Source organism: Lepisosteus oculatus, chromosome 2, assembly GCF_040954835.1.
Source record: "Lepisosteus oculatus isolate fLepOcu1 chromosome 2, fLepOcu1.hap2, whole genome shotgun sequence".
NCBI classification, from domain to species: domain Eukaryota; kingdom Metazoa; phylum Chordata; class Actinopteri; order Semionotiformes; family Lepisosteidae; genus Lepisosteus; species Lepisosteus oculatus.
Genome location: NC_090697.1, coordinates 3,113,105 through 3,134,871, shown reverse-complemented (window position 1 = coordinate 3,134,871; position 21,767 = coordinate 3,113,105). Strand labels below are relative to the sequence as shown.

General features: G+C 37.6%; 1 protein-coding gene across 4 annotated transcripts in view; it reads right to left on the bottom strand.

Moving 5' to 3' along the window:
• arhgap18 (Rho GTPase activating protein 18) overlaps positions 1–20,524 on the bottom strand; it is a 55,773-nt gene extending 35,249 nt beyond the window's left edge. For 3 of the 4 annotated variants that reach the window (XM_069195970.1, XM_069195969.1, XM_015359703.2), the window contains exons 1-7: positions 19,865–20,096; positions 5,394–5,590; positions 4,535–4,770; positions 2,369–2,435; positions 1,379–1,545; positions 684–849; positions 304–395 (exon numbers count right to left, since the gene is read on the bottom strand). In XM_069195970.1, coding sequence (XP_069052071.1) covers positions 304–395; positions 684–849; positions 1,379–1,545; positions 2,369–2,435; positions 4,535–4,770; positions 5,394–5,590; positions 19,865–19,980 — 1,041 coding nt within the window. In that variant the 5' untranslated portion in view covers positions 19,981–20,096. Of the gene's footprint in view, positions 1–303; positions 396–683; positions 850–1,378; positions 1,546–2,368; positions 2,436–4,534; positions 4,771–5,393; positions 5,591–19,864; positions 20,097–20,343 lie in introns of those variants that run through there. The other variant, XM_015359696.2, reaches the window with a different exon arrangement.
• Between the last annotated feature and the right edge of the window lie 1,243 nt (positions 20,525–21,767).

Genomic DNA, 21,767 nt, shown 5'->3' with positions numbered 1-21,767 from the left:
ATCTACATTGGAATGCAACCATTTTACCATGCTTTTTACTACTGCACTAAATTTGTTTCTCCTTGTTTTCCATCACCTTGTCCAAGTTCCCATCTCCATTGTCAACATTACAAGGACTCTGTAGTTAATTTAGTAATTTGTTATTATATTGTTGTGCAAGGATTAAGTCATAATAAAAGTACTTAATTAAAATAACAGCAAGAATATTTGTATGAAGAAGAATAGTAATGACTTGCCCTTTAATATGGAGACTGATTTGCGTTTGTGAAACAGTCAACTGTGTAATCTGAACTTGACACTTACTTTGTGTAGTATAAGTGGCACTCTGGTGCCTTGCACTTTCTTTTGATCCTGTTCCAGCAAGGTTGTCAGGGGTACTCCAAACAGGCCCGACTCTACAGAAAGCAAAGTAAATGCACTGTGGGAGACAGTATATTGCTCCTATCACACAACGATAATACAATTTGAAAGGACAAATATTCTCCAGGCAGAAAAAAAAAATGTAAATAGATAAAAAAACAACATGCTGTATTTACAGTATCTACTGTATGTACTTCGATAAATTAATACCACATAATAAAATAAAAACTGACAAGACATTTAAAAACAAAACATACAATACAGGTATCTATAGCATATGGTAGTGAAAGAAAAATCCCACTGCAAAAGTGTGTTTTTCTCACCTTTTAATTTACTTTTAACAGATTTAAGAGCTTTAAATTCAATTCCAAATGCATCGAACAGAGCAGTCAGTTCAATCAATGCCAGGGAGCGAACTTTCTTCATGTCCTGTGAAGCCAAATCTCCAATTTTTGTTGTACCAGTTTTGTCTTTTGGTAATTTAAAATCCTTAAAGAAAACAAAAAATACATTTATTTAAATATTTAACCACAAAACAATAAGTTTTATGTACAGAAATGTACAAGACACAGCACAGAATGCTAGTGAAATCAAGCAGTTGAAAAAAAGAGCTTCATGAGCTTTACGTTTGCTTTTCCACTCCCTATCAATCAAAATCAGTTCTCCAACATACTGAACTACAGCTGATTTAGAAACGGTCATTTTCCATATGTGTCTACACTCAAAGAGCCAAATTGCTAACTGCAAAATATAACGTTAATCAGAGCATTATTATACAATTATTATATTATATAAAAGCCAAATCTCAACAAAATTTGTTTGATGAATGATTAGAAATGTTCATATTTTTAAAATGAAAAGCTGTAATAAATAACTTAGATGGCCAAGGTGTAAAAAAAGCAAAACTGACATTGTTCAATGGTTACTTCTGATTTTGAAATCTTTTAACATCCTCTGCAATGTTGGCACTAGAATGAAAGTCTTTAAATCTCTCTACACATTATTTAAAGTCACTTACAGGTAGGTGTGCATCATCCTCATCATCTTGTGCCTTGGTATTCTTCAACTTTTCCTTGAAGCTGACCGCCTGCTCCGAGAATGAGATCTCCAAATTAATGTCAGTTTCCGATACAGCTACATCCTGCTTTGGGTGGTTTCTAACATTCCCACTGACATTTGTTACATCTGTGCAGAAAACGGGAAAAGTCTTGGTATCAGCCTTCTTAGAAAACAATAAGTGTAATGAAGGAACAGTGGCATTTCTATAAATAATTATTTCCTATTAACCACTTTCTATTCTACTTTATTCATAAAGAACATCTGATAAAGTCATAGGCAAACGTCCTCACATGGCACCAATGGAGATAATTACACAGTCTTTAAAGGGACAGTTTTGAAGGCTCCTAAAGACTTCACAAGAGTGTAAGACAAATGTCCTGCAGCTATGAATGCAGACATTCAACAGAGCTAAATTTCTTAAGTGGTTCAACAATTTAAACAACTGTCTCGACTATGAATTAAAGTACCGGGGTTTGAAAATTCAAATAACTTTTTCGTTGACGTTTCAGTGTAAAGCTCAATGTTAAACTGAACAAGACCTCTTCCTGCAAGTCATGTACTGCTTCCCCTTTTGCTACTGTTCAGCCTGTACAGTACTTTCATTCTCTACTGTTCTCATCTGCTTGCTAACGTCCTGTGTCACTGATCGTGTCATTTCTTAAGAAGCAAAACACAGAGAAATGGAAAATTATGAGACATAACATTACAGTATTATCTGAGCATTATACACTGACATTGTTTGGCTGAAAACAAAAACACATTTCCATGTCACATCATTACAAATAGAAACGAATTAGAAAATAAAATAGCTGGTACCGGTGTGCAAGAAACAATAAAATGAATTATTACAGCTAATATCAGGCAGGTATGAGTCTAAGGAATTCAAAAGAACTTCAAAAATAATGTTCTTTCTATAATGTTCATACAAGTTCAGAACTGCCTCACATACCATCTGATACAACATCCTGTTTTCCATTTTCGCTTCTTTCAGCAGGAACATCATCGTTATCAGAGAGCTGAAAATAAAAACCCTAAATAAAGTTGTTGCTTCATCACATGTATAAGGTACGGGTATATATCTACAGTATGTTGCCAGGATAAATCACTAAACACACACAGACAATAAACCATACATTTAAGGGGTTGGACATCAATGTAAGAAAACGTGCTTGTGTTTCAAAAACATTTCTGCTTATTTTTACATAGTGCACTAGAATTTGCTTTAACAATGAAACTTGTTCTAAACTCCTGGGTGTTTATTTATAGTTTCTGCTTCAGCATCTGTGTACCAGTGACTTTTAGAGATTTAATATGGAACGTCTCTAAATATACAGTTAAAAGTTAAATCCGGGAAGTCACTATTATTAAAAGTCGTTTATATCATCATGTGCAACTTCTACAACCCTTCTGTCAACACGTCAAGTAAAACTATGATTTTATTAAAATAATTTGTTCATGCACGGTACTGTATATAAGCAGTATACAGTTTTACAGATTTCAGCTTTATTTATACAACAAAGTATGGAAGTGATAGCAATATTTTTTTAATTTGTTAAACAGTCACCTTGGTGTTTCTAAACTGCCCAGACACCTGGCAGATGACGTTTAATGTAGACAAATGCAGGCTATTGCAAACATGTAATACAATCACAAACAATAGATACAAAATGGGAAACCGTGCAAGAAGAGGCTATTTATAGAAAAAGACAAAGGTGGTTAAGTTGATATATTATTTTCTTTCTAGACAATGTGGGGAAGTAATTAAGTAACATATACTAGGATAAAAATAAAAGCATAGAAGGGATGTTATGTTAAAGTTGTTAAGCACAAATATGACATCATTGTGAATACTGTATAACTAAATAACTGTTTGGAAAGATATTACTGCTGTGAAATCAGTCCAGAGAAGAATTACTAGATACATTCTGGGTGTTACACTGATAAGCTAAATAAACGTTTTTAGCCTCAAACACCAAAGACTGTGAGGGAACCTGATACAAGTATTCAAACTCCTCAAAGCCTTTGACTAAGTTAGCCCAGTGGTTTTCTTCAGACACCAGTGGAAACTACTGAATGTGAAAGTGCTTTTAAAAGCAAGAACAAGAGGTTCTCATTTACTAAAGGGCTGTGGGTGTCTGAACAAGCTACCCATCCACGTCCTTCAAGTCGAAACCCTGGCTTCTTTCAGAAAATGCTTGTGAGAGCTCTTTCAATCAATTAACTGCAAACTCTAAAACAGGCTAAACAGGCCGAATGGTTTTCTCTCCTTTCTAACTTTTTTTTTCCTACAATAGGCTTACAAATAAGTGCTGGTAATGGGTTTAAAGGTTAACTTGACTTATGCACCTTTACATCAGTAAAAAAAAAGAACACATAACCTGGCATTTAATTTACATTTATTTGTACTTCTGTTACTTACTTGAGATCCACAATTGTTGAAGACCAGACATTTAACAAATACTAATTCCTTACACTTATATAGCACTTTTCTGGCCACTGCACTCAAAGCGCTTTACAGGTTATGGGGACTCCCCTCCACCACCACCTGAATGGCAGCCAGAGTGCGCCAGTACTCTCCCCACACACCAGCTCTCAGTGGGGAGAGCAGAGTGATGAAGCCAGTTCAGAGCTGAGGATTATTAGGAGGCCATGACTGGTAAAGGTCAATGGGAAATGCTGGGGTGACACACCTACACTTTTCAAGAAATGCTCTGGGATTTTTGATGACCACAGAGTGTCAGGATCTCAATTTTACATCTCAAATAACTGGGGCATTAGGACCCATACAGACTGCAGGGTGAGCTTCCCCTACTGGCCCCACTAACATCTCTTCCAGCAGCAACCTTAGTTTTTCCCAGGAGGTCTCACATCCAGGTACTGACCAGGCTCACACCTGCTGAGCTTCAGTGGGCTGCCTGTTGTGAGCTGCAGGGTGATACCGCTGCTGGCAAAAAAAATAAATAAACCTCCGGGAGGTGCTGGGGATTGAACCTGAGACCTCATACACGCAAAGCATGTGCTCCAACACTGAGCTGCATCCCCAACACATTAACGTCCCTGATATCCTGGAGATTTTACAATATCAGAGTATCGCGGATGAACACATGGCTCCTACCTTCGTGTTTTGTGCACCTGACAAGCCGAAGACGTCTCGCACATCTGGGACCTGGTACTGTTTATTCTTTTTCCGCAAAGTCTGTTTTAGTGTCTCCACTCGCCTCTCCACTGCTGCAGCCTGCGTGCGGGTGAGTGTGGACAGCAGGACGATGCTTTCCTGAGGATCTGCCAACGGGTCCCCGATGAGATTAGACAAGCCAGCTTCCTTCAGCCACTCTTCTTCAAGTTCCCCGTCTGTCACGGGGGAGCAAAATGTGTTGATATCATTTCAGCTTGCTTTAAAAAGACTTCTTAAAAGTTGCTAGGAAGACATCAATGGAGGCTCATCTAAAAATACAGCATGACGACTTTAAGGAATTGATATATCAGTGAATTGATTTAGAGCTGTTTGGGATTATTTAAAAATACATTCAGTACTCAACAATAAGAGTTTTCATAATAAGTTAGCATGAAACACTGTTTCTTGTAATAATATACAGTAGCAATAATATACTGTATGTTGAGCGATAATCATGCCTTTTACAATAGGCCTGATATTCAGTGCATGATATCCCTTTAAATGTTATTGAATTTCTTCAGTTTTTTCAATTATGCGTTAAAAAAAACACTAAACGTTTAACAGATCTTTGATCAGAAACATAAAATCCTGCACGTTTCATTAACTGCAAAATTAAACTGAAGAACACTTATTGTATTTTGCAGTAAGGAAATCCACATTTAGATTACATCACAACCTCAGAAAGTAAAACAGCACTGAGAACATTGAAACATCATGCTCAGAAACTTGGGCTTAAGATCTCTTTTGTCCTCTGGAGCTGCATAACCCCGGGAACAAAGAGAGGGAAAGTAGCAGATACCATCGGGGACTTTCACTAGCACTTCCTCCTGCTGCTCCTGGTCGTTGCTCCTGGTCTTGTCCATATTCTCCACCTCTGTCCAGTAGTCATCCATTGACAGGTCATCCAAGGAATCCTGAGAACTGCAGCGGCTGTATGGCCGCTTCTCCACAGCATTTGTGGCATGACTGTGGACATTGTAGTGGCCTGACCTGCGGCTGCAAGAAGCAGGCAGTAAACACATGGGATGTGTGTCATACAGGTAAGTACATATAGCATTATATCGTCATCATTTTCTGAACTATTGGAAAACTCTGAGCTGTGAACTCCTATTAGATTGTAAGTAGCTGAAAATGCACGCCAGTGGTGTAAAGCACCAATTGTATTGAATTTTCACCCATTATTATCATGGCTGAACAATAATAAAATCTGAACAACTACATCCTTGCGGTAATACCCATGATCATCTAGAGAGTATCAATAATACTGTAGAAACATTATATCAGTTTTCAACACTCATCACCGATGGAGCAACACAAAGGACCACTCCAGTTTATTTATTTGCTCAGTTTATTCAATTTTAAAGAAACATATGGAGCTAGGTCAGACTGCATCAGGAGGCACCGTGTGTGAAATATCTCAAATTCAAAGAATCTGAAGTTAAACAGTTAACTTTATGCAATCTCTTAACCACCAGGAATTACTGCCTTTTTAGGTGCACTGTATGATGACATTCTCGATCACAGAAGTGTGGTGCCCAAGCACTTAAAATGTTTTGCAACAGTTTTTTGCTCCAGGAAGTGAAACAAAGTCTCTTCAACAATAGAAGGGAAGGGGCATGTCCATTGTGGAAAACTGTGACTAGATGGCTGATGTCCTACGGTATGTTTGACAGATAAAACAATACACCTGAATATGAAGGAGTACTGAAGTATTTGCAAGATGCTGGAGGCAGTCTGTGGATTTGAAGGGAATCTCTGGGCTCTGTTCATTAAGTGTGCTCAAGGAAAGCTAAGTGAGTTGGAAGGTGCATTTTCAACTTTTTCCAACAAGCTAGGATGCCTTTGCAGGCAAGACCTACAACTGGAGCCATCATTCAAGCACACTCAGCCGTTTTTGCAGCAGAATAACCAGATTCAGAAAGACCCAGCTGTGTTCAAACTCGTTTTGGATCTGCTCTCTGTGGAGGCAGAGAATGTTCCTGATGGCGTCCAGATCAAAGTAACTTAACCACAGTGCTCCGCTGCTCCGACGAGCAGATGCAGAGAAGTGACTTTCTTGGGCTTTTACCAGTCATTGAATCATAAGCAACATTCCATTCTCTGTAGTGAAGCACTGAAATTAGTCTCCATGTTTAGAATACTCAATTTGCTCACTTACATACAGTATGTGAGCAAATATTCTTCCAGATGCAGCTGAGCAAGTCTCCCCTGAGAACAAGCCAGGCTGATGATATCCTGTGTGCAGAGGCGCCACCACTTCACTAGAGCCCTATATCCAGCAGCCAGTGTCAGAGAAGTACTGCAATATCTCTCGATGACTGAGTTACTACACATTTATTTTATTTTCATCATTATGTTTTACATATTTTCCTCCTTCCCTCTGAACAGAAAAGTTAACATACAGTAAGTATACACTCTCATTTTTTGACACAGGTCTACCGTATACTGCTATAGCCAACTGTAAATGTTGTTTCAGATGTACAGTTTCTGGCTCTTTCTGGTTATGTTGTCTGGTTCAGGCCCTATACAAAATAAGTTGTGTGTGAGCTGGAGACTCTGGGGTTTCTTTGCATACAAAAAACAATTCTATAAGCTTATAGGCTAGCGTACTTCTGACAATATTTTAATGGAGGCCAATTAATATATTATTGAAATAAATAGTTGTTATAATGTTGTTCACTTTTGATTTTGGCAAACTGTTTCCAAATAGAGAAAGAGAATATAGGGGTGATTTCTGTCCCAAGAACATATTCTTTGTTGTGTAACAGGTAGGGATTTCTTCCTCTTTAAACCTGTTTCTAGTATGTTTGCTACAGTATATGTACAAAAATACAAATAATGCTTTATATTAAAGTGTTTATGTTTGTAAAAAATATGAGAATCAGAACTATTAATTTCTGAATATCAAAGAATGCAAGATTCCAGAAATATGAGTATCCAAAATCCAATGTGATGCATCTTCAAAAAGATTTATAAAGACTAAGCAAGGTTTGGCATGCAAGAGTTAAGTTGCTGTATTTATCAAATTGGTTCTCATATTTCATCTTTTTTTCAAGCTATGTCAATGGCTTTTTGTCAATGCTGTTCATGGTAGAAATAATGAATAACTTATTAAACATCTTCAAACAATTTTACTTAAAAGCAACACAGAACTGTTGTTCCAGCAGCAGATTTTCAGAGTCCTTTTTTCAGAATTATGGGCTGTCTATACGAAGTTACAGATTCAGCAGTGAAAACAAAAAAACACATTTGGAAAACTCAGCAGTTCTGCCCCCAGACTCTCAGGACTGAGAACAGCTGCAGAGGAATAGCACTTGCATCCTACAAAAAAGGAGAAATGTGGGTCATATCTCATATGGAAAAACAGGTCCTCCATTCTCGATTAAGAACTGGGTCCCATGTCAAATCATTTGTTCTGAATATCAAGAGTTTAAAGGGGAATTGCAGTCCCAATTTCTTAGACCACTTGTTAAGTCTCGGTAACAAAATAAATAAATATACAGTAGCACAATATTTTGCAAGTTCCGAATTTAGCACAAATTGTGAACTTTGTGAAAGTACTGCATGGTTGCCACCTGTTTTATGATGGAAATCTGATGCTTTTGCACATTACTGTGTACATTTCACTTTAGTTGTGGTTTGAAATGCAGTAGTCAATGCCGACTCTTTATAAAAAGACATATAAAATTAGCGTTGTGTTCCCCTTAACAAACACATAGTGCAAGTAAACACATACACTAAGAATAAATAAAAACCACACAACTAAGTGTTCTCCCTGCTGAGATGATCAGTTTTTGAAACTTCTGAGAACACGTTGGTAGCGTTTAAGACTTGCAGGGTTCCGAGAATAGGACTGTGAAGAAGTTTTTCTAGTTTTTCTACACCGAAAATCCACAGATGCACAACCCACCTCACATTTACTATACAGTATGAAGACATTTGCTCACAAATTATAAAGTCCCAACAGCAATAAATACAAACAAAAGGCAAAGGTCATGTTTCTCCTGAAAAGCAGTACTGCGTGTATAAAGTACATTGACAGTATAGAAACTCAGAGCAATACAACATAGAGAAAGAAAATACGAGATTTGGCAATTTATGGAAGGAATAACCAAAGCTACCCCTACATCCGTGCTCCAGAGTTAAAGGTTAGATTGAAAACTTTGAATACAGCAGCACCTTAACTTCACTGGGAGGAACTGACACTTCAGATCAATTTGAGTTACTAGGATATGTTTAAATAAAGAAGATAGATTTTAAAACACAGACATCTCTACATTAAACAGTATGAAAATGATTAGATCAAGCCTTACAATAACAGAATTAGAAGTCTTAAACATATTTAGAGAGTCTAATTATGAACTGTACACTGAAATAGTGTCCAGTAGGTGTTCAAGAAATACAGACTGAAATACAGTCCAGTAAGCCTTCGAGAAATATAGCCTGACAAATCTATTAAAAACTCAGCAGCAGGTCTTCTGAGTTATAAATAAATAGTAACTAAAGACTAGAATCCAGGTCACAGCTGTTAAAAATATAAGTACAGTACTTAAATTTAGAGATTTTCATTATTGTCAAATGTGTTTTTATTCATATTGCCTTTGATAAAGTTGTATTTTCATTATACAAAAATAAACAGCTGTAATACCTGCCTGAAAACAAATAAAGCTATTCTTTAACTGGTGTGCCATGCCATTGTTTAATGCAATTAGAAAATAACAAGGAAATGACTGTATTTGTGCAATTCTGCAATTAGCCTTTAAATGTAGAAAATGGATAAAACAAGATACAAATAAACAGAGAATTACAGTAGGTAGGTCCTAGCTAACCAATTAAGCTACACAATACTAAACTAAAACCAAAAAACTACAGTATACTGTATACTTAACTAAACCAGCTACACAAAAAAACTACACAATAAAGGCAAATACAGAACAAATACATTTTATTTTATTTGCTAGTTCAAAGTGAAAGTGATTATCTCAAAGTGGCAACATACCAAGAATGCATTACTTCTTTGTGAGACAAGAAAAGTGAAGGAGGCCCTTTGTGCACAACGCAAACTCAGTGATACAGTGGAACCCATTGAAATCTGAAGGTCATCTGTCTTGCGGAGTCATAGTGCGATTAATGTCTGGCACAGATGTGAAGTAAGTGAAACTAGCACTTACTTCTCAATAAAGATTTACTCTGATACTGTAATTTTACCCAGTCAAATAAAGGAGTGAAATGCAAAACGGCACCTTTTGTGATGTGCAAGTTCTAAAAACGGAATAGAAAACTCCTGGAAGTGGGGGACGTACAGTAACATACAATGTTACAAATGAAATAAACTAAGCTACGTTACCATAATACTGTTAGGATTAAAGATAAACACAAAATCTTTTAGAGAATTGATGAACAATACCAAGACCTATTACCTTTAGAATGGCATTAATCAGTCCCTCCAGGCTTCTATGGTTCTGCAGTTTTGTAAATAAGCACACAATCTGATCTTCTACGGATATTTCCATTTCTTGCAGAAAAAAGCAAAAATTAATTTTCAAGGCTAATCTAAACTATCTTTATTTTTAAAGTTTTTTTGTGTATCCAACCGTCGTTTGCTACCCGCTCCCATTATGCGCCCCCTGCTGTCAGCGCTACAGCCTACTCCTGCAGCACGCGAATAACACAGCAAAGCATGAGGCTCTGCACCTTCTCCCAGAGATGAAGTGATCTTCAAGTACTGCATATCTTTATGCTCCTACTGTACATGCATATTTGAGTGTGTAAACTCACATAAATGTGCTATCCATAGGTAGATATATTTTTTTCATTATACCGCCCAAATGCTGTGTCTCAACGGACCACTACCCATCCAGAAAATCATACAGTAGCGTGCTTACAACGGTGAGGAGAAACCCAACTGCCACTGGTTTCCCTGAGCTGCCATTCGAAATTGTGTGACTGAAGAGGATGACCAGCTGGCCAGTGGGTTGAACAGAAAACTGGGGTGGATGTCCACTTTAACACGTCTGCCCTGTGATATCCACATGCAAATAATGTGTACAGCTCTTAATGCTGCCCAAGGTACAGTACTGTACAGTAGCTTGAGAATGAGACAATTCTTTACAGAAAATACACAGATTAAAAGTAAGTTAAAAATTTAAAGAATTACAAGTCTGAATAAAACCTAAGCAAAGCCCATCTAAGGCCAGATATTTATAAGACATTAAAATGTGGCATTGGTTTTTGAAAAAACTGATGAAAAGTATTTTAAGAAAAGATTGAGCTTCTCACCACTGAAAACAGCTCACTTAAGGACAATTCTCCTGTTTTCTTGATTTGCCTGAATGACTTTGTCAATTTTTTTCTTGGTTTAAAGTTGGTTTAAAGAAAACAGAAAGGTCACTGGTTTGGATGTCCCCACTGGTGTTTAATCATTTTTTAAATTTGATCTAAGTATGAAAGCTATATTCACAGCCTGCTAAGCTAACAAGTACGGTCTATCCAAAATACAAGAATTGTAAATGTTAATGAAAGCAGCATAATAAGGTTGGAGAAAGGCGTAAAATTTGTGAGTGGAATTGAAATCACAACCCTGTTGCTCTTTTCTTCCTAAAAGATGTTGCACTTGATGAATGTCAGCAGCAATTTCTTCCATAATCCCATAATGCAGATACATCAGCAAAGAAATGATGATATCTCTAGAAAGTTTAGAAATAATGGATATACTGTATCGTTTATTGGATTAAGTGCAGTCACACCTTTCAGAATGCTGCAAGCCATTTGAAAATGGTGATAAAACAGGTTCTCAATATCTTGTTGAAACTGATTTCAATACCCATCAGGAGCTGACGGGCTTTGCTCCCTTGTTTTACAATCTACAACAACTTCCTGGTTCTGTTCTACACTGACGCCAGTTTGTGCACGCAGGTCACTTGCTTGCCTCTTTTCCCAAGTATCTTCATTTTACGTCCCTTTTTACGTTTATTATCCTTCAGAGCAGTCAAGACTGAGTCATTGCAGAGGCAATTTGCATGTCACGGGACTCTAAGAGACTGGACATAGTTTCTGTAAGTCACAGTAGGATACCCATCATAGTGGCATTCACTGGAAATAACTGATCTGTTATCTGAGTTTTCAGCACTGTTACCTCAGATGCTCTGTTAGCATTTGCCTGGCTGATGAAATCAGTTTGTATTACAACACCTAGCAATGTTTTTTGTATTGCTTAGCAAACAGAATATTGACAAGACCACCAGGTGTCAGCTTGCTTCGGTTCAAAAGGGTTTTTTGAGGGCTCAAGTATTGATGTGGATTGAACACGTTGTGTACAACTAAACCAAAAAAAGCACCAACTTAACTGTGAGAAACAACACAGTAAACTTTTAGGAATAAAAGTCAACTTAAACTAAATGTAAATCAAAAACGGACATCTTTATGAACAGCTTATAGGCATCAGAAGACCAGTGGTCGAACATTTTGATTGTGACTGCAAAATAATTCAGGAAAATCATATCTTATCAGTGCAACCTTGTAAGATGTCTTAGTAGTTTCGTTACATGTTAGGAGGAGCAGGTTTTGAATAGGTTTTCAGACAGGAGAGGGCTGCCAGATGCAGAGGCCATGATATCAGCAAAGTCAATAACAAGGATATTAGGGAATAAAAGGGGTAGAAGACAGAGAGGGGAGGACAGAAACCACTAGGGGTTCGAGACTGTGCCGGTATGGATGGGCTCTGGGGGATGAGATGAAGAGGGAAGGCAATCTAAGTTCTAGCAGCAGAAATACACAGTTCAGAATGATCCAGCTGTGCTCAAACTCTCTGTGTCCTAGGACCCAGAAAGACAGAGGGAGATGCATGGGGAACAGGAGCTGCAGGTGTTTGGATGGTAGCTATTAAAAGGACCATGAGCAGTCCTTGCACCGGACAGGATGCCAGCAGCAACAGAAAAGAGACTTGCAAAAACAGGAAATAGGAGGCAGGGAGGCTGAGGCGAGAAGGAGAGTGGCTAATTCACATCAGCTTGCAGGAGGTAGGAAGAAACCTGCCTGCTGCCAATGAAGACAAGCAGACAAGACAGCAACATGTAAAGCAAGAAGGGATTTAATAAAACTGAAAGAGAAGAGCAGGCACAGCACAGTCAAGGAATTCCTATAAGCGAGAGCTGCAAACCAGCAAAGGGGCTCTTGCAAACAAGGAGGGCAGGGACTGTTAACATGGGAATCTTTCTTTATGTGATTTATGTGGTTCTTTATCCAGATGTATAACTCAAAGCAAAACTATAACCAAAATCTTTAAATCTGAGCATCAACATCTATGGAACCATCCCTGTACCACGCAGGAGAAGAGGAAAGGAATGAGTTAGCAAACCAAACACACAAAAGAGCTTGAGGGCTAGCAGTGGGCAAAGAACTGGGATCCAGAGGACTGCAATCAGTGCTGCAGAGAAAAGTGGAGGGTATGACAGTCTACAGTGAAAGTGAAACTTGAAGCAAAGGCCAGGGCTGAAATAAACAGATGCAGAGAATCAGGAGTACCAGGCAGACAGAAGGAAGGCTGGCAGGGAAATCCAGAGGCAGGATCCAGCAATAGAGAGAAAAGGGGAGAGATGCAGATTGACGGACACAGTTTTTGTGAACAGCGTGTGCTGGGAAAGAAAACCTTAAGTCTTCATATGGAGTTAATTATATGTAGAAGAAAGTAGGTGATTGGTTAAACACCATTATCTTTCCATTATACTGTAAGTTATCACACAAACAAAATTCCACATAACTGACTTTCGTCTGAAATGAGGAAACGTACTGATGTAAATAATGTGTTTATAATAAGAAGTGTAAAGAGGATTTATTGGCGATATAAAATCTTGGACTCAGTTCAGGGCTCAAATCCCCTCCACCTGGTATAGGTCTTTTGAGGAGAACAGGGCAGATGTACAGTAGTTTGAACCTAATTTTCAGCAACACCAGTCACGTTTGCTTTTCAGTAATAAAAAATGCTTGGTTAAATTCACTATATTTCAAAACTATAGCCATGTTACATTATAATTAACAGCCTCTGCGTCATTTTTTTCTTGGATTTCTTTCCTTATTCAGAATTCAATAAAATAAGCTTTTCATTTGAACTTCCAGGAACTTGCAAAGCGTGTTTGTTTTAACTCTTTAATAGAATACACTACAGTGCAAAGCATACAGAATGCAGAATTATTTTGTTGCTGTTCCTCTGTAAGCCAAGGTTTTGTATACTGTGTCGTTTAAAATGCAAATTTAGTTGGGAAGCAAGGACTCAGGGAATGGCACAGAAGTTGTTTTTTAAGATAATATTTTTTCTAACCTATTATCTAATATCATAACATGAGAAGTTAATTGTAAGTATAATTAATTTGCTATAAAGCTAGATGTATAATGTAAAATGACTTAATTAATTTAAATCTGCTGTAGCATGGTTTTCCCTAGTCTAACATTGTAGCACATGCTTTACCATGACAGTATTGTACAGTATTTTACTATTCTGTGCTTTTCCCTTGTATTCTACAGCAATCCTTCATAAAATGTGTTAGGATTACAGTTGTCTATCTTTCTTTCCTTCTTCCAGGACAGTGCAATAATATCACACACTCAAAGCACTGCAGATGGATTCTATGTTCTAACCTAACAGCAGACAGTAAATCTTTTAAAAACTTTGTTGCATGTTCAATATGAAAATAATACTTTTGACAGAAATGGCATTGGCATTGAGGTTCAGTAATATAGCACCTTCTATATGTGTATGTGTATTTACTGTATATGCTGCAAAAATATAAATTAATAATGTTGTACAACTCAAATGCACATAACATTAGCAACCTAAAACATTACATGACATATGGTTAGGATATTCACTATGTCATAACAAAATCATACATACTGTACTGTAATGCTCACTGGAATAGAGTGCTCACTCAGTACAGGAAAATACAATACAGACAACAGAACTTCTTTGTAACCATTCATTGCATATCTACTGTATCTATTCATTCCAAGCTCGAATAGAACTTAATATGAAGGAATATTTACCTTGGAAAACATAAGAAGATGAGAAATAAATGCACATTCTCACAATATAAAAAAAAAACATTTTCCAAATACAAACACACATCTATCCTACCAACAAAGAAGGAGGCAGACAGCAAATGTGTACATCAGTTTCACTGAGAATTTAACCATGTGAACTGACAAGATCTAAACCTTCACCATTTGTATAGCTACTGCTATACACATAGATGTTATAGGGTGAACACATACTGTAATGATGAATGTTTTGGTAAACAACATTATGGGTAGATAAGTGCATTTGAAGAGAAATAAGTTGGAAAATAAATCACTTTTTCATATGTTGAAACTTGAATATCAACATTAAGACAGACAGAAACAGCATCCAAGGAAATACTGCTCAACCCTGCAGTTGACAATCTAAGATAGTCTCTGTGTTTACTATATACACCGATTGTATGAGCACATGGTTCAGATTTTGCATACCGACCTGGCTAGTTTTGCATTTCTATTTGGGAATGCTGGAAAATGTTGGGGAATAGGAAAATGTAGATTCTAACTAGTCACCTCCAGTCTCCTCCGGACTCTGGCCTGTGGATTGAAGCATTCTAAGAATGAGACTTTGGGAGAGCACAGAAGAATTTGCAAGTAGTGAACTGGGAAGATGTACTGCATTCCACGTTCACTAGGCATTAACATCCAAAGATTGAGTGAATGATTGGAATATTGGGTGAGAAAGGTTTGGCTCAACCTGCTTGGTTAATGGGTAGACTCCTGGCCACAGGACGAGCAGGCTCGAACCCCATTCAGAAGGAGTGAAGCAAGGGGCAGCCACAAGACAAAGATGGTGTGGAGGAGAGATGCCTGAGACCAATGTAAAGGGAGCAGTTAGAGTTCAGCTCTGTGGTAATGGTGATGAGGTGCAACTTTGTGAGACTTCGTCTTCAGTTAATAACTCCCATTTAATTAAAGAAGGATGAACATACTACAGGAATAATGTAGGCTTAAGATACATTCAGTGTAAAAAGCCATAATATACTGTACAGTAAGCTATACATCATCTTATTAGGAACAACTTCTACTTGGGCAGATGTAAGTAGTTATGTTCAGCAATTTATTTTCTCATTATTGCTCACCCTGATCTGTATCAACAAATTAGATTCTAATGTAATTATCAGAATTGTAACATTTATTAGAGGCAAATTAGAGAGAGTGTCAAACAGAAATAGCAGCAAGGGATTAGTAAATGGACAAAATCATAGAAGGGCAGATTTGGCCAATAAAATGTAACACTGGTAAGTGTAGAGAGGTGCATTATATTAGTAAGAATATACACTATACACATCACATGGGTGATTCAGAGCCACAGGAAAATACAAAAGGTTATCTGAGTATTTACTGTGTATAGATTTTCAATGTCTACATCAAAATAGCGTAGATAACCAATAAAATGCTAACAGAATGTTTGGTTATACGGCAAAAAATGTAAAATATAATCCAGTGGGTTATACTTTATCTTTACAATGCACAGTTAAGTCCACATTTAGAATATTGTTTTCAGTGTTGGTTTTCATTGCAGAACAAGAATGGCACAGCCTTAGAAAGATTACAAAGAAGAGCAATAAGAATAATTCTTGTCCCAGGGGATTGTCATGCTAAAAGAGATAACTCTATTCAGTCTAGAAGAAAGGAAATCGAGAGGAGAGTTGATCCAAGTACATAAAATCATAAGGAGAACAGGTAGTCACATGGGCAGATTATTTTCTACTCTATATAAACAAGAACACTGGGTCATATCTGGAAACGAAAAGAAAAGACATTTAGGAATGGAGGAAAAGAAACAAAAGTGTCACAAAGTGTCAGGGGTATCTGGAACTGGCTCCTGGAGAGAAATCTCTTTTCTCTCTTCTTTTCAGAAACAGATGACAACATCTTAGACTCAATTATCTACTGATGGGCCTAATGGGCTCATTTTTCTTATTTGAAATTTACACAATATTGAGATTTGGACACTAATGGAAATATAGCACTTGACACTGTTATAACAGAAAGAGTCATTAAGACATGAGAAAAACCTATCTGAGAAATGAGAAAAGCAGGTTAAAATAAAGGTAATAAATGTTCACTGAAACTGTACATGAAGCCATCTACAGTACAAGAAACACACATTTACACATTATATCAAAGCACAATATGATATGCATTGAGTGGAAGGCATTGAGGCTAATTTGTGGGTTGTTAACTGAGCAGTACTTACTGAACAGTGCCTTCAGTTATCTGAATAATAATAGGTTATTTAAGGGAATCTAAGATCCTAATAGTTGTATTAACAGACAATTATTTTTAAATAAAAACATAGTAGTGTAACAATAGTAGTTTTTTGCTTAGAAGATCAGTTTATTTCTATCCATGAGGAAAACTCATCACAATGCTAGAATAAGGTGGTCAAAGTGACTGATTTCTACACTACGTAGCACATAAAATGAAGAAGGTTACTTAATCCAAAATGCTTGACATTTGGTGAGGCGTTACACAACGGTATGGCCACATGCTATCCCAGAGGTCAGCACAAAGGCGCAAAGCTTGCCTGCAGTACCCCCTATAAAAAGTATCTCAACACCTGAGAATATGATGCTTGCGAGAAGAGCTGCTGTCACCAGGCCCCTGATTTATGATTAAACTCAATGTATGTAATTATAGAGCCAAATAGAAAGACCTGGTTAACCAGCTCCGTTTGAACGGGTGGAGAGTGCGGTGTGGGCCGGCGGAGGATTGGTGTGGGCTGCAGAAGATTGGGAGGTCAATCCCTCTGTTGAGTCTATGGTCTTTTTGGCATAACAGGGGTGAGCAAGTGCAGCGGAGCTAGTTTAGACACGGTGACGTCAGCGCCTTCCCTGTGCGTAACAGGGACCTCCGCCGCCTGGGCTGGGGGAGGTCTCCTTTAGCTCACTCGGCCGGCTCCCTGTTGCGTTACGCCGGAGACCCGGGTTCGCGCCGCGGGTGTTGTGGGACGAACCGGCGCGGTGGAGCAGCGACAGTCACACAAGACCACCATAGAGACTGCAGAACTGCAATTGACATCCACTCAATTACCCATGATTTTTATTCTATCTCAAATACTAAGACTCTTTACATTTTTATCAGTATTCACAATGTAGCTGCATTTCCTTTTGATGGTGCAACTCTCCAACGTACTGTAAAAACAGTAGCTGACGGGGCTCCAACTAAGAATGTATAAGAGAAGGTTAGCTTCAAGATACATGCAAACTGCATGTAATTCGTGAAAACTACGTGCCATGTCTCACTGTAGACGTAGTTGGTAGTAACTGTATGGAAATACATAACATGTTTATTTGTAATACCCACATGAAACTAATTATATAAACATTCAACAAACTCCACAGTCTAAAATTACTTTGCTATAAATTACTGATTAGCAATTAATCACCCATCCATTCATCTCAATTCAGGGTCACAGAGACTATCCCGAAAAGCAACAGGTGCAAGGCGGGATACACCCTGGATGGGATACCCAGGGCAGGGCAGACACAGACACAAACTCAGACATGCGCTACAATGACTTAAAAGTTCTGTTCCTCTGTCATTGTGCTTCAACTATACTTCAACACTGTGTAGCAGGTTCAATGCCACATGTTCTTACTGTATATTTGAAACATTAGAAATGAGACTGATGCCAGCGAATACAGAACAGTACGGTAGCAAAACTGTGGTTTATTTCTCAAAGGATGAACTGGTTAGAACAGAAGAAAAGACACTTTTATCTGGTAGCAACCACTAACAGTTCTCTACATAAATATTGAACTGGAAGCTTCTTTAGGCATGTTGATGAGATAACTGAGAAAAGATCAAGTACAGTATACATATACTATTGCCTCATAGGGTGTCATTCCGTCTTAGGAACAAAAGCAGAGATATTTTTGGTAGATGTAGAGTGATAGACAAGAAAAAAAATACTGTTTACGAAGGCAGTATGTATAGGTAATGCCATGACAGCATACTTGTCCTTCATAGATTCAATATTAATGTATTACATCTGTTCAAAGGATCTCAAATGTTACTCATAAAAGATATCTTATCACCATTTCACTGCTAGAAAATGTAAGACAGTTCAATACTTTCTGAAGTAGCTACTCTAAATTTTATTTGCAGGGTCTTTAGCTAAAAGCCTTTAGCTTCACAAAAGGCTTTTGCTTAAAACAAGCATAAATTATTATCTCTGAGGTTCTATTTCTGTTACCCGTGTTCTTGTTTTTTGCTTCAAAATTTGCAGATTTTTGCTTCAAATGTGAATGACTTAATGGGTGAAATATACCTGAGTGGCATCTTTAAGGTGGAATGATGTTTTATTATGTAGTTCTGCCTTCAATGTACTGTATATTTGAATTTTATTTGACTTGTGTAAAGTATAAAGTTGAATTGAAAGGTACAGTATTTCTACAGTATATGTAAAGTAATTTGGGGATCTTTGTAATTAAAATCGTTTTATATAGTCAAATCATTATTAATTATTTTATTTTATGAACATATCCAGTGCATCAGTGGACCACTTTGGTGTACCTACTTCTATTTTTACCTTACCAAAAGTCGCTTGTATTTTTTTTTGGAGATAAGCCATGTGCGCAACTGAGCAAAATATAAATGTCACATGGCTCCCAGTATTATCTTCCATGTATGAGATCTCAAATAAACCGAAGTTACAGATGGAGTTGCGATTATCATTATGTGGCCGTTAGTATGGAACCGGACACGATATGCATATGAATAAACTATATACTGTATTTTCAGTTGCAAAGTAAAGGACTGTCTTCACTGATTTTTAAAGTATGAGGTACATACTGTAAATGTTTAAAAAAAAGGGTTTGACTGTATACCCTAATTTTAAAGTTCTCTTACATCTGCACCAATATTTTGGTCGATGTAAAAAACCCATGCTATTATTTTTAAAAAGGTGTATAAACAAGCAAAGGGGGGTGTTTTGCATTTTAACCTTCTTCTATTCACCTAGAAGTGTCAACAATTTATAATATCCTCGAAGCTAACAGCATTGGTAAACTTCTAAAAACAGTCATTTCTATGTATGGCAAACCTGAACAAGTGAGACCTTTGGACTTTATGCCGGGGGAGGAATTTGATCTGCACTCAAATTACGGTGGTTTACAAACATGGAATGCACTATTTTACCAGCTCTAAACGCTTACGGGCGTACTCTGTAGGGTCAGCCAGTGTTTCTCTTACCTTAATATTGGGATATGATCCCCTTCATCTTGACAGTTAATAGATGTTGATTTTGTCTCCGTATTCAGGTGATATCCCGTCAGAATTACTCCCTCCGAATCTTGCTGTCGGTTCATGGTGCAGGTTGCATTATTCCTTTAATCTGCAGTCGATAACAACACAAAAGAGGACTGAATAATAAAGTTCTCTGCGACAGCAACATGAGTAATCATCGTGTAAGCTCCTCCCAGTGTTCCTGTCTTCGGCCTGATACAGCTGGGCGGAGTTATGTCAAAGTTCAGGAGAACAAGCGAAATGCGAATATGAACCGTATTCGGATTCCTAGCTTTCTAAGAACACTTTTCTGTCGGTTTTTTGTTTCGCGACATTCACTGGTATTATTCATAAGATGAGTGAACATATAAAATGAACGTGTGAACATATTGATTATTTCACCAATAAACGGTTTGTGTAGCATCACGGAACTCTAAAGGTCTTACCTTGTGCAGTGGCAGGTACTTACACAGTTTATAGTAATAAAAGTAATAAACTCGCTTTAGACAGCGGTACAACATATTCACTCGATTGTGCCAGCTTTTACATTTACTGAAATACCAAATTCACCCAGATGTTATACCATTCAGTCTAACTAGCCACTCAGTGTCTTGTTGTCTGCTTAACCTATATGCTACGTTGTTTTTAAAATGATTTTACGTTTTTCTTCGTCGCAACAACGTACTTGTTTGACCTGTTGCGACCGTTAAGCAAACTGACCAGCTCCTTTGCTGGGTCAGATTAATTCGTGTGGGACACTTCAGGGTAATATTTGTTTTATATAATTCAACATTCATTTTTTCTCTTAAATCTTCTGACCACAACTACAGTATATGGCAGACATGATTATATATTAATTGCTCTATTTAAACACAAGACCATTGTGACATCATTGTGACTGAAAAAGTGATATTGGATAATAAGTGAAATACAGTTGTACCAGCTTTTATCACACTGTACAAGCATTGGAGTCAACATTTACAGATTGGAATTTTCATTATTAATAGTACAAACAGTAGTTTGTATAATTTACAGACATCCCTAATATAAAGAAAAAACATAAATATTTCCTGAACTTTATTCCCTTTCTGTTCAGAAAAAAGGTAGGATTAGCATTTACTGTACTTTTCTTAAGCCCAAGGCCAATAAATCTGATGCCGTGCCTAGTATGTGAGCTACTAGATACCAAAAGGGTGCTTTTAATTTGAGTTTAATGTGATTTAACACAATGTTACACCAAATGTCATTTTAAAGTTTAGTTTACTCTTAGACTCTCAAAGTGTGCTCATTAAGAAAGATAGCTTTAAAGGACATGTCATTCACAATGATTTTACCACCAGGCAGGTGGAAATAAACAACAGTTTTATATTCAGTATGTTAAAACATGGTTGACACAGTGGCACAGTAGTTAACTTTGCTGCCTGTCAGTGCTGGAGCCCTGGGCTCAATTCCAGAGGTGCTCACTGTGTGGAGTTTGTATGCTTCCTCTGGGTGCTCCAGTTTCCTTCAACAGTACAGAGAGGTTAATTGTCTTCTGGGGAAAACTGGCCCTGGGGTGTAGAAGCTCGTTTCCAGCACGGAATAAAAAAAAAAAAACGTGCTATGTATCTTTGTATCTCAGAATGATGACTTTGTATCTCAGAATTGTGACTTTTTATCTCACATTTGTGACTTCAAAATAGCCCACATTTCATTCTCTGTCCTTTTGTTATTGTAACAGATCCGGGTTCTAGGGCTTGTGCCCTTGCCGCTTCCACCCTAGTTCGTGCCTCACTGCATGGACTCGCACCCAGGTCTTGCCAGCTGAGCTAAAGACCTTCTGTAGCCCCTTCGGCCAGCATCCCAGTTACGCGCAGGGGAGGGCGGTGCT